Source organism: Pelobates fuscus, chromosome 6 (genome assembly GCF_036172605.1).
Source record: "Pelobates fuscus isolate aPelFus1 chromosome 6, aPelFus1.pri, whole genome shotgun sequence".
Classification (NCBI taxonomy): Eukaryota; Metazoa; Chordata; class Amphibia; order Anura; family Pelobatidae; genus Pelobates; species Pelobates fuscus.
The window spans coordinates 82,689,994-82,704,286 of NC_086322.1; the positions used below are offsets into that span (position 1 = coordinate 82,689,994).

The following is a 14,293-nucleotide window of genomic DNA, read 5'->3' on the forward strand; positions in this document are numbered from 1 at the left end:
CCCAGCCACCCCACCACCATTGCCCCAGCCACCCCACCACCACTGCCCCAGCCACCCCACCACCATTGCCCCAGCCACCCTCTGCCCCAGCAAGCCCACCACCACTGCCACCCCACCACCACTGCCCCAGCCACCCACTGCCCCAGCCACCCCACCACCACTGCCCCAGCCACCCCACCACCAATGACCCAGCCACCCCATCACCACTGCCCCAGCCACCCCACCACCACTGCCCCAGCCACCCTCTGCCCCAGCCACCCCACCACCAATGACCCAGCCACCCCACCACCACTGCCCCAGCCACCCCACCACCATTGCCCCAGCCACCCTCTGCCCCAGCAAGCCCACCACCACTGCCACCCCACCACCACTGCCCCAGCCACCCACTGCCCCAGCCACCCCACCACCACTGCCCCAGCCACCCCACCACCAATGACCCAGCCACCCCACCACCACTGCCCCAGCCACCCCACCACCACTGCCCCAGCCACCCTCTGCCCCAGCCACCCCACCACCAATGACCCAGCCACCCCACCACCACTGCCCCAGCCACCCCACCACCATTGCCCCAGCCACCCTCTGCCCCAGCAAGCCCACCACCACTGCCACCCCACCACCACTGCCCCAGCCACCCACTGCCCCAGCCACCCCACCACCACTGCCCCAGCCACCCTCTGCCCCAGCCACCCCACCACCAATGACCCAGCCACCCCATCACCACTGCCCCAGCCACCCCACCACCACTGCCCCAGCCACCCTCTGCCCCAGCCACCCCACCACCACTGCCCCAGCCACCCCATCACCACTGCCCCAGCCACCCCACCACCACTGCCCCAGCCACCCTCTGCCCCAGCCAGCCCACCACCACTGCCACCCCACCACCACTGTCCCAGCCACCCTCTGCCCCAGCCACCCCACCACCACTGCCCCAGCCACCCCGCCACCCTCTGCCCCAGCCACCCCACCACCCTCTGCCCCAGCCACCCTCAGCCACCCTACCACCACTGCCCCAGCCACCCCACCACTACCCTGTCACTGTCCTCCTACCACCCCCTGCCCTGTCATAGTCCCACCTACCGCCCCAGCCACCCTCTGCCCTCTTACCACCCCAGCCCCCCCACCACCCTCTGCCCCAGCCACCCTCTGCCCCAGCCACCCACTGCCCCAGCCACCCCAGCCACCCACTGCCCCAGCCACCCCACCACCACTGCCCCAGCCACCCTACAACCACTGCCCCAGCCACCCTACCACCACTGCCCCAGCCACCCTCTGCCCTCCTACTACCCTGTCACTGTCCTCCTAGCACCCCCTGCCCTGTCATAGCCCCCCCTACCATCCCAGCCACCCTCTGTCCTCCTACCAACCCCTGGCCCAGCCACCCTCTGCCCTCTTACCACCCCCTGCCCCAGCCACCCTACCACCCTCTGCCGTCCTACTATCCTATGCCCCCTACCATCCCCTGCCCTGTCACAGCCACCATACCAACCTCTGCTCCCTACTACCTGTACCCTGTCACTGCCCTCCTACCACCCCCTGCCCAAGCCACCCTCTGCCCTCCTACCTCCCCACTACCCTGTCACTGTCCTCCTACCACCCTCTGCCCCAGCCACCCTCTGCCCTCCTACCACCCCACTACCCTGTCACTGTACTCCTACCACCCTCTGCCCTCCTACCATCCTATGCCCCCTACCATCCCCTGCCCTGTCACAGCCACCCTACCACCTTCTGCTCCCTACCACCCCGTACCCTGTCACTGCCCTCCTGCAACCCCCTGTCACAGCCACCCTACCACCCCGTACCCTGTCACTGCCGTCCTACCACCCCGTGCTTTGTCATAACCCCCCTGCCCCAGGGGAACCCTACCACCCTCTGCCCCAGCCACCCTCTGCCCTCCTACTGTCCTCCTACCACCTCACTACCTTGTCACAGCCCCCCTACCACCACCTGCCCCACCACCCCCTGCTCCAGCCCCCCCACTACCCCTTGTCCTGTCAAAGTCTCCTACCCTCTCACAGCTCCTCTACCCTGTCACCCCACACCCACCCAATCACAGCCTTCCCACACACACGCACTGTCACAACTTTCCACCGCACACCTTGTCATTCCCCAACCGGACCCTATCATTACCACACACACTGACATCCCCTTCACATACACTATCACCATTCGCAAACAGTTCAGACCCCACACACTGCCGCCCCCTACACCCAGCCAAACTTACATAACCCCTCCTAATCCTGTCACTCTCACCCACTGCAACCATACAATACTCCTTGCTTTGCCACACCTACCCTATTGCATTAACCCCCCCCATCAACCCTGTCAGACTCACCTTCTCTTGCACTGTCACACTCACCCCCCGACCCTGTCACTCATCCTCTATCAGTCTGTCCCACTCACCCCCTTCACCCTGCCACACTCACCCTATTACATAAACCCTTACAATCCTGTACTCCAACTGTGCAACACTCACCCCAAACCCTGTCACACATAGGTAGACAATGCCAGATACACTCATATATACATATTCCGGCACTTATGTATACACGACTGCAAGGCTATGTAACCATACCCCTCAGTCATGTATAAACGATTGGCATAATTGCTAATTAAATTTGTTTATTGCAAATTAAGTTAGTTTGCATATTATGCCATAACTACAGTCAGAGAGATCATAATGCGGCGGCACAGGGAGCCGCTACACTGCAAGCCTCTGAACGATGAATACAGAGACTAGCTCTCTGTATCCAGCGCTGCAAGCTCGTCCTTAAATACAACAACAGCTCCTTATACACACAATGCAACCCCTATTTTTAACTTTAGGTGTTAGTGGGGGCCTCAAGTTTGAGTTTCGCCTAAGGCCTCACAAAGTCTAGAGCCGCCACTGTTGAGAGCGTATGGTAGCCAAGGAATGAGAATTAGCCCCATGATGGCATACCATTTGCAAAAGAAGACAACCCAAGGTATTGCAAATGGGGTATGTTCAGCCTTTTTTAGTAGCCACTTAGTCACAAACACCGGCCAAAGTTAGCGTTTCTTGCATTTTTAACACACAAACAAATATAAATGCTAACTTTGGTCAGTGTTTGTGACTAGGTGGCTACTAAAAAAAACTGGACATACCCAATTTTGAATACCCTGGGTTGTCTACTTTAAAAAAATATGTGCATGTTAGGTGTGTTTCGGGGATTTATGACAGATAACGGTGTTACAAGGTCACTATTGATACATTTAAAATATATATATATTGAAACAGCAATTTCCTACTTGTATTTATAGGCCTATAACTTGCAAAAAAATGCAATAAAGCATGTAAACACTGGGTGTTTTTAAACTCGGGACAAAATTTTGAATCTATTTAGCAGTTTTTTTCATTAGCTTTTGTAGATAAGTAAAAGACTTTTCAAGTAAAAGTCCAAAAACATGTTTTTTTTTTTTTACATTTTTCACCATGTTTTATTATTTTTTTAAAATACAATATATGACATAATACAAATAATGGTATATAAAGAAAGCCCCTTTTGTCCTGAAAAAAACAATATATAACTTGTATGGGAACCGTAAATGAGAGAGCAGAAAATTTCAGCTAAACACAAACACCACAAAAGTGTTAAAACTGCTCTGGTCCTTAACGTACAAACATCGCAAAAACAGGCCGGTCCTTAAGGGGTTAACTCCTAAATGACAGTGAATTGAGCAGTGAAATTGCAGGGGAATGATCTATACACTAAAACTGCTTTATTTAGCAGTAATTTAGGTGACTATAGTGTTCCTTTAAATAAAAATGGTAAAATACTTTGCTTATAGGTTTTTGTAAGGACCCTGGAGGTATTGCTAGAAGTGCAGCTTAGTAAAAAATTGCAATAAAATGTAAAAAGAATGTCTTGATTGAGAATAATGCCCAAATACTGTAAATATAGATAAATCATATATTTCTAAAATAAAAGCATGTGAAACTACTACGGCAATCTTTATCAATCTCTGGACTGCTAATGCATTGCACATTGTGAAATGGTAGAGTCCATTCACTCCTCCCCCTTTCCTGACTATAAAAATAAAATGGTCCATTGACACTTCCTGTACTATTTGGAAGCAGGGAGTGAGCTGACATTTGCAGCCACTTTACAGGCAACATATCAGTAACTAAGGTCTTCTGGCAGAGAAATGTGTTCCTCTATAGGCTGGTAATCATAACTAGAATATAAATGAGGGTGAGTGGGACTTTATGGACTAAATGTTATACTGCCAAAAAACATGAAAAATAACGTTATACTAGTTTTTGGTATTGAAGGGGGTTAAGAGTTAGGTTTTGGTTAGGGTAATTTTATATTTAGAGTTAAAGGAACACTATAGTATCAGAGACGTAACTAGAAACCACGGGGCCCCGGTGCGAAAATTGCCCTGGGTCCACCCATACTCCTACCTCCCGCCACCCTCCCATACGTCAACCCTATGCCTCCCATACGTTCCCCCCACACACACACACATCCAGACACATACATACATATACATACACAGACATACATACAGACACACATCCACACACATACATATATACAAACACACATACATACAGACATACACATACAAACACACATACATACAAACACACACATATAGAGACACATCAAAATGTTTTAGTAACCCTCCTGTTTCCTATCTTTTAGATGCAGGACGGTGACTTTCCCTGGGGCCCCGTAGCTCAGCCTGATGGGAGTCAGAGTTCTCACTCTGACTCCCTCCTCTCTTTCCTCCTCCCGCGTGGCTTCCCATGGTTGCTGGGAGGAAGTGAACGGGGCTATCACTTCCTTCCAGTGTCTGACATCATGAACGGGAGCCCGGTCGCGCTGTTAAAGCAAATGTATTTCCATCAGGTGGCACTAACAGCATGGGCCTTCCGATGGGCCCCTGAATGTGCAGCCCTGGCGGTTCTACCACGCATGCCAGGGCCGCGTTACATAGCCGGCGGGCAACGCGGTCGAAGGGACTTGCAGGGCCCCCTGGAGTGACGGGCCTGGTTGCAGCTGCGACCCCTGCGACTGTGGTAGTTCCGCCACTGTATAGTATTAGGACTACAAACCTGTACTCCTAAAGCTATAATGTACTCCTAAAGCTATAATGTCCCTGTCCCTCGTTATATCAAGGACTCCATTCCCCCTTTCAACTAAAAGTATAAGAAAGAAAAACAAAAAACTTATTACTCATCTTATTCCAGTGTTGAGACTCCCTGAGTACTGCTCACCACTCGTCTTCCTGTGACATCATCAAGGTGGCATGGTGACATTTTTGATAAGGAAGTATTTTTCTGGAGTGAGGGGATGTGGCTTAAGAGGTGGACTTATTGTGCAGCGTTCTGCAAAACATTTACTTATTTTATGCAAAAACTATAAAGATTTGAGAATGCAATAATAAGCATATTAATGAGGCCAAGACCTATTAAATACATTAAAGTAGTATTGGTGCCGTAGTGTCCCTTTAAGTGCCCCTTAAAATTTTAGCTGGCATGGATTTATTTTTGGACGTATGTTTTGGCTTTGCGTCTAGAGAACATTACATATAGAGCTGGGTGTGAAGAAAAGAGGTTTGGAAAGTAGTCAAATGCTACAATATACAGATTACTGTAGTAGTGCTGCCTTGCCCAGTGTGATGGTGACCACCTTTGTCAATGGAAATAGAATAATCAAGTTGTTTTCAAAATGTTTTTATATATGTACTGTATCAGAATTGAAGAAACAAAATCCATTAACATAAGTTGGATCGTTGTTAAAAATGAACAAGAACATTCACACAGTTACTGTGATGTAATGCAAACATAGACTGACAAAATATGATTAATATATCTGGCCCTTATTTATTGTCCTTGATAGCTGTCTATATAAAATAAAGCAAATATGAAGAATTGTAATGTTATCACATTCTGTTTCTTTAAAATATCTAAAAACCCCTGCACATTCATAGACTTCATTAAAATCGTTATTTAACTCTGATCCAAGGAAGATAAGGTATTAAGAGCCAATCTGTGAAAAAAATATAATTGATGAGCAGTTACCGTGGAAACACATGGAATTTTGCTGATGATTCCACTTTTAGAACGTTAACACAGGATTGATCTTTATATGACCCATCCCTCCTCCCAGCTCCCATATGTGATAGAATATATCTGCGTTTACTGAACCCGTCTCCAAATATCTCACTATAATGAGTTAATCAGAATAGTATGGCGGTATCGTCTGTTGCTATATTAACATGAATAAATTCTCCTAAATTAAGAATTATAAAAAATCTCTTCTACATTAGTCTCTATTTAATATAAAATGCTCAAATGTAAAATAATAATGTTTATGTTTATTTATTAATAGTATTAGTAATACTAACATTCAGAATGGGAGTTGTGTTATAAGTCAGACAGGTGAAATCAGGATTCTTGCAATTCATATTAATGTGAAACAAGTATTATAATATTGAATATTACTCAATTCATATCTGGATTATCTGTCATCAGAATCAGCAAGGTGAATTATTAGTGTAGGGCTCACCTAAGAGGTTTGCAGGTTTGATGTGTCACACATTTGAATGATGTCACACAAGGAGAATGGAGCTAAGGGGACAATTTGGACTGAGTGATGGAACTGAGGTGACTTTTTTAGGTTTTTTTTTTTTCTTTTTCAATTTCTAAATTTGGAGAGGGTGGGGGCTACTATAACCTCAACCAATGTTTAATGAAAACCCTAGTGTTTGGTTATTCTAACCCTTTCAATCTGCATAGGAATTTAGGCTGTAGCCCAGGTAAAACATTATTTGTTTTGTTTTATATTTTTAGGCTGAAGAATTCTATTGGAGTAGTGGAGTTTGAGCACAAGGTTTAATTCTGATTGTTTTATTTATTTTTTTGCTTCTGTATTACACAGCTATGTTACAATGCTGCCGCCCATCACATATTCCCTATTAAGGGTCAATAAGTGTGTAGTGGTTCATAAGAATACCCCATTCTATCTCATTAGAGATTAGTTGACAGCAGCAAGGTGAATTTTTCGTTTAGAATTCAAAAGTTTGCCCTAATGGGGCAAGTGAGCTTGCACTTTAACGGCCACTGTAGTGGTACTAAAAACCTCCTGTTATTTAGCTGCACGTAGTGATTTGGAATAGTGCAAAGGTAATTACTAATTTTAGTACATTAAGGTTGATGAATACTATCGCCATTGTTGTTGCCCAAAAGTAGTGAGAATTTGAATGTGGGGTTTATTTCTGTGTTTTTATAACACAATTTTTCTATGCCGTTCCAGATACTGTGGAACATATACACATACGCACAGACCGAGCACACACAAGCACACACTAGTCCATACATATTACTGTCTTTCTTGGGCATTGGGCTATATGTCTGGCCGAGATTGGTGGGACTCACATTTACTTGCTGAAGATGATAGGCGATTATTAATTTGGTCCCTTTCTCTTTACTGATCTGCTGGAGGGAAAGACATGGGGGGATGTATTCACTAAATATCGAATTATAGAGAATTGATGTGGATACTGCATATTGTAGGCCAGAATACCTCAATAGGAATATTGCTCCTGCTGGACAATTTGATATTTTATCTCTTTTTGGCTTAAACTTCATTTTAGAGAGTTGGGTGAACTACAGCTGAATTGGTTTTAATTTTGCAGTTTGGTTTTAAATAAATTACAATTAATAGGTAACCCTGTGAATAAACCACAATCACCTTGAAGCTGTTCATTGGCTAATGTTGGCTGAGGAACATGGGAGACGGAGTCCCTACCTGAAAATGATAAATGTGAGAACCTTTCTAATATTGCTGAGACAGATACAGACTGTGGGCTGTCACCTATGAAAAGGTTAGCTTCCACTCTAGGCAGTGTGGGAATATGTAATAATACATTGGCAATAAATATTAACAGACAGGAAAGGGCTGGCAAGGGGGCAGGGAAGTAATGTCCCCTGAAGCTGCAGTCTTTCTATCCTTCTGCCTGTCTGTCTATCCATCTATCTACCCATCCGTCTATCCATCCATCATCTATCTATCTACCCATCCATCTATCCATTGGTCTATTGGTCTATCTGTCTATCCATCCATTCTATATGTATGTATGTATCTATCTACCTATCCATCCATCCATTCATCTCTGTCTACCCATCCGTCTATCTGTCCATCCATCTATCCATCCATCTATCCATCCATTCAATGAAAATTACATTGATTGAATTATGTGAATGCGCTATTGCATGATGTTACATTATACTGTAGTGTGATATGTAGAATTAATTCTATAAATTGATATCCTACCCTTACATTGACATACACATTGCTACTATGTATTGCATTTAGAGAATTTTTATAATTGCGAATCTATTTTAATATAAACCAATATTACTATCAATACAATTACCAATAATAACTGCAGTAATCTCTCATTACTAATGTAGAAAAACTGCAATTAAAATGTTAAATGTGTCCCTTGCAAGGTTATCTGCTACACTGAGAATTAACCATTGCATTGCCAGTTTTCATTTTGCCTATTTTGGGTTTATTGTGTCATTTCCTGGCCAATCCCCAACACTTCCCTTAATATGGTATAATACAAGGTACCCTAACTAGATTATGTGTTGCAATATCTCTCTAAAATATATCTTCATGGCTATCATGACATTGTGACCTCAAGTAATATGAGTTCAATTAGTATATCTGTAACGGTTAATAATAGAAAGGGGGCATTAACCCTATCATGTCTCTAATGGGGGTATAGCAGCCTCTAGAATTGAATGAACGCTTCGCTTAATATCACTGAGCCTGTGTGGGGTCAATTGTTCTATTGATAAAATGAATGTATGCAAATCTTAATGGTGCCTGATCTCTTCCCATATTAGTCACTGTTATATGTTCCATCCTCACGTTTAGTATTCCCATTACTAAGCAATAATGTATAAACATAACATAATCTATTAGTGCAACATTCTATACAGTGCATCTGTTCTAAACTTATAATAAGCATAACTGGTGCTAGCTTAACAAATAAATCAAATAAATTAAATATACATACACACAGACTTGCTGTGTATTTAACACAAAAAAAATGGAAAAAATATATTTTTTTAAATGTCATTTTATTATCAACAATCAAGTGATTGGCACACTCTTGGAAAACGAAACACACATGTAGAAATTGATCCCTTTTAAATAGAAGCATTCATAATAACAACATATAAATAACCGGGGGAAGGGGGGGTGGGATCCTGAACAGAATGAATACTTGTGACTAAGCCCACAGGGTGTTCCAACGGAAAGCGATGGGCCCCATGCAAATTGTAACAAAAATATATAGTGAATTCCACTCTCTCTAAACAAAAAACAAACATACAAACAAAAAATAAAATAGAGTAACGAACAAACAATGAACAGAACCCGTAAGATCCTTACCTTTTTTTCCATGGAGACAGGGCATAGACTAAGGGTTGAACATTATTTACTTTTAACTATTTAATAGACAAGTGTACTTATATTAACACTATACAACTGTCACATAACAAGGCTGTAAAAAGACACACAAAGGGGAGAGCATACCTTCAACATCCAACTAATATCTAGATTTTTGTGCCTTAAAAAAAATGAAAATAAACAAAAAAGTTTGTTGCTGAAACAATGTAATAAATACATTATTACACCCATACCATATGTATACATCGTGTAATAATAAAATAGACCCTGCAACACAGTGCAAATTAGTAAGAATTGTTTTTTGTTTCTCCCCCATTCCCAACAATTCATAAAGATATAGTATTCGTGTTGGCCATCTGATTTTTTTTACAGTAGCATTGTGAGAAATATTAAATAAAAAGGTTTAACTGGAGGAGAATTATTATTTATTTTTCAAAGAGTTCTGTCCTTCCCCCCCTTGGTTGGCTGGCAGTGTCCACTGGAAAGTGAAAAGGTCAATGAATCTGTCCAGGTAAAGCCATGGTTGAGTTGGCAGGAAGAGGTGTAGGTGGTAGAAGTGGGTGGGCAGGGTCTGTATGGATGGTTCTGATTCTTGCACCAGTGTTTGATCTAGAAGGTACCAGTCACTTTTTTTGGTGCTTTCTATTGGAGCTACACACCTGCTCCTACCCCTGGAGCAGCTCTGGGTGAACAAGTCCCACATCTGAAGTCCAGAAATACCACCACCCTCCCAGATGAGGTCCTACTTCCACCTTCTAAGGTGTTGGGTGGAAGACTTCCGAGAAGTCCTTATCTTCTGGTGGCTGAGGGTGATGCCTGTCCCATGTCATTAAAATTGGGAGAATTATCACTAAGAATAAGAAGAGGTCAGCAGCTGGCATGACAGAGGGCATGTCTAGTAATAATGACAGGGCAGGGGAATGGGCTCAGTTCAGAACATACTCTTCACTAGAGTGGCTTTGGTGCTGTTGGGTCTTTGCAGAGAAGATAACACACTGGCAAAGGGCCCTCCCAAGGAGTCAGGGATGGAGGTGATGGTGCCACCAGGACCCGTGGCCCAGCCTTGTGCCCCTCCTGTGCCCCCCACCACTGATGCTGAAGACAGGCCCCCAGCCCCCTGCACTCCTCCTTTGACTTGCTCTTGTGGGACCCCATTGGCCTGGCCCCCCACGGGACTGGGTCCTCCGCCGCAGCTCGGGGTGGGGTTGGGGTTGCTGCCCGGTCCGCCGGTGCTGTCAGGGTCGGTACTCTTGTTATCTTTGCTTTCATCGTCTCTGGAGGAGTCCGATTTCTTGCTGGAGGAGCCGTTCTTTGCCGCGGCTGCCGCTGCAGCTGCCGCCCTCTCCTGCTTCCTAAATTTGGCCCTGCGGTTCTGGAACCAGACCTGGACATGAGGTGGCATGGAGATGTGGAGGACAGGAGAAGGGTGGGAGAGGTCAATGATCAGTGGATGGACCAGATTATTAATAACATAGAAGATGAGACATTGTGGATGAGGTGGTGGGAATGAATGGAGATGGAAGAAGGAAGATACAAAGAGAGACAAGGGGAGATCATTAACTTCATGTCAGGAATCACAGAGTATAGAACATGGAACGCTGTAATAATTACTGCAACATTCTAACCAGACACTTTCCTATAGTACTATAGCACTGACACAGACAGTTACACAGCATGACCACAGCTGGCATTGCAGGGGTTTATGGACTGAATAGCCCACGATGCTCAGCCAGCCTGCAACCTATGGAGCTTCTAAACATCTGCAATTCCAAGACTGTCCATCACTGTATGATAGAACATGGGTTCCATCATTTATTAGCAACATCTAACAATATCTATCTATCTAGCTATCTATCTTCATCATCATCATCTTATCAATTTTTAAATGTTGCAAAATAAAGATATATATTTATTTATTGTAATATTATTTTGTTGTCCATGTATCAGTACAATAAGTAAATTACAGTAAATCTCCCACTAGCTGTCTTGGTGTATCTACCCCCCAGGTAGGTAGGTGCCCCATCAATAGACAGTACCTGCACTCTGGCCTCTGTCAGGTCTATCTTCAGAGCCAGCTCTTCCCGGGTGTATATGTCAGGGTAATGGGTCTCGGCAAACACTCTCTCCAGCTCCTTCAGCTGAGCGCTGGTAAAAGTGGTCCTGATCCGTCTCTGCTTCCTCTTCTCATTTAGACCCCCATGGTCAGTGAACAGCTTGTATGGAACTGGGAGAGAAAGGGAGAAACACAATGTGTAATAATATGAATATTCCGTATATCCATCCATCCCGGTCTGCTTTTACTACCAATTCAAAAATACTAATTCTCTGAAATATGGAACATATCCTGAAAAGAGAATTCGAATTCCATTGGAATTACTGAAAAGCAACGAAAAAACATTTGCTTTGTATCTATAGAAACCTACACAGAAAAAAAAAACAATTAAAAAAAGTGTAATTTTTCACAATAAGTTTACAAAGTCAGATACATCTGGAAAATAATAAATTGTTTATTATTACTAGTAGGTATGATTTTGCTAATCACTGGATCACTGAGTTGATGTTATGAAAAGATCATAAATCCTGATAAATAAATAAATATCTCAATAAATGGATGATCTCGTTTAATGTCCCCCCAAAAAATGAGAGGTGACAAGTGAGAAGTGCTTGCCAGTTAGAGGGGGGCTTGTGGTGTGACCCCTGTGAGAGCCCAAGTCCCTGTGTTTTAGGACAGTGACTGTGATGAGCTTTCTCTGGGGTTATTTAATTATTTGCTAAGCTTTACGTCTCATCGCAAAGTAAATAAATTATGCCTATCATTTTGGCAGCTTAAGATAATTTTGTTGGCGGTTCAGGGTGTGACTAGGATAGTGTAACTATGTAACTGAATTACACCTCGCCTGCAATCGCTCCTAACGTGATAAATTCTTTCATTTGTGTAAGCAAATTTCGTTTGGTAAATACTAAACACATTTCCATTTTCAAATGCAATCAAGGATTCCACTATACAAGGGGACATCTCCTGCTAGGGATGGGGAGATCTTCTCTTGAAGGTCCTTACCTGCTGCATATGGACTGCTCTGGTGGTCTCTAAGCGTTCCAAGGCTGCAGGATCCTGGAGTAAGGGACGGACAGCCAGAGGTGGCCCCAAAAGTGGTCCTTATTGGGTTATACTGGAAGCCACTGGCTTGGCTGCAGGAACTGAAATCAGCATAAGCTGAAGCCAAGCTTGAAGTGTCCATCCCAGCCATACAGGACTCGTAGGCAGAGGAATTGAGATAAGAATATTCCATTTTATACATTGAAAAGGTTCTAGAGGTCTCACCAAAGAGGGGAAAAACAGAGAAAAAAGGAGAGGGAGAGAGAGGTAAGGTGGATACAGTTGCAGTGTTGGGGAGATGTGCTCAGTTCCACTCCTGGTTCTGCACTGGCCTCCTTACTACAAGCAGAGCTTAGTTTTATGAAAAAGCCTCCTATGAGAAGCCTTGCCTGAGGTCTCTAGAGCATAAAGTCCTCATAATAAACTTGGCTCTCTCCACTTGGACAATAGCAAAGCGGTAGGTCTTATTGCTGGCGCTTTTTACATGACAATAACTCATCAGTCTATTGGGCTGGCACTGGGGGGACCTAGCTGTCCAACCTCCCTATCACTGATTCCTGCATCTCTAATTAGAATTTAATAGCACACCATTACGTACTGAGCCCCTTCCATCCTCCCTTCTAACCAGCTCCCTGCCCTTTAATTCAATCAGACTCTTTGCAAATAATGAAACTTGGGTGACGATTTTCCCTGATCCAATTTCCCCCTCAGCTTTTAAAACCATTTTAACCCATCATGTAATATATATATAGATATACCTTTGGCAATAAAATGAGATGCTGACTGTGTTCTCCTCTCTTGCCTTGCAGGGTCGGTGTCACAGAAAGGCTGATTTTTTTTTATTGTAAGTGTTACAATTTCACAATCAGCCCCCCTCTCCCCCTCTCCCCCTTCTCCCCCCTTGACCCTATCCTCCTTTCCTCAGGTGCATGCTATGGTAGAGGGGCTGGCAAGCAAACTGGCACGATCGCCACCAAGGCCAGGGCACTGGGTGAGTCACACTCCTACCCCCTCCCCTTACCCCACTCCCCATTCACCTGGCAGTTTGGGGGCTGCTGTCCCCCCCAATCCATCTGACTGCATCCTGATCCCCAGCCTTCATCACACACTTTCACTTTCGTGTTCCAAGCATGCAGAACGCGAAACGTAAACATGGTGACGGGTTTCATTGTCAATGTAACTAGTGCTTTGTTTTTTTTTTTTTTTTTAATTAATTTGACATTGTTTACTTGTTTTACCTTGTTTATTATTAACAAAACAGAGTATTGAAAACGGCAGAATTTAGGTTCCGAAAAAAAAAATCCACTAGACATTTATAGCCACAGATTGGATAATTAGGCTGAATTTGCAATTCGGGGTTCAATTTTCTGAAAGTCGGAAGAAGTAAATAAACCCCTTTAGAGGATCCGATTTTATTTAGACATAGTGGATACAAATAAAAAAAATAAAAAATAAATTAAATTTAAAAACATGTTCCCTATGGATAGCGGCTAAACCTGAATTAGCATAGTTTAGTATATGTATATGAATGTATCATTGATAAATACCATAGAAATGAAATCCAGAGGCAACAAACGAAATATTTTATATATTTTATCTAAAACAGATTGAAAATAGTTACATTTCTTGTGTGTCTGTCTATCTATCTATCTACCTCTATCTTAGTTCTTTATCATGTTTTCTATTTTTAAATGTTACTATATATATATATATATATATATATATATATATATATATATATATA

General features: G+C 43.8%; 1 protein-coding gene across 1 annotated transcript; it reads right to left on the reverse strand.

The window, feature by feature from the left end:
* Positions 1-9,807: 9,807 nt before the first annotated feature.
* PHOX2B (paired like homeobox 2B) lies at positions 9,808-12,973 on the reverse strand. Its single transcript, XM_063459922.1, has 3 exons — positions 12,511-12,973; positions 11,489-11,676; positions 9,808-10,836 (listed from the first exon to the last, which is right to left on the reverse strand). Exons 1-3 carry the CDS (start codon positions 12,749-12,751, stop codon positions 10,384-10,386), a joined length of 882 nt encoding a protein of 293 aa, XP_063315992.1. The 5' UTR covers positions 12,752-12,973; the 3' UTR covers positions 9,808-10,383.
* Between the last annotated feature and the right edge of the window lie 1,320 nt (positions 12,974-14,293).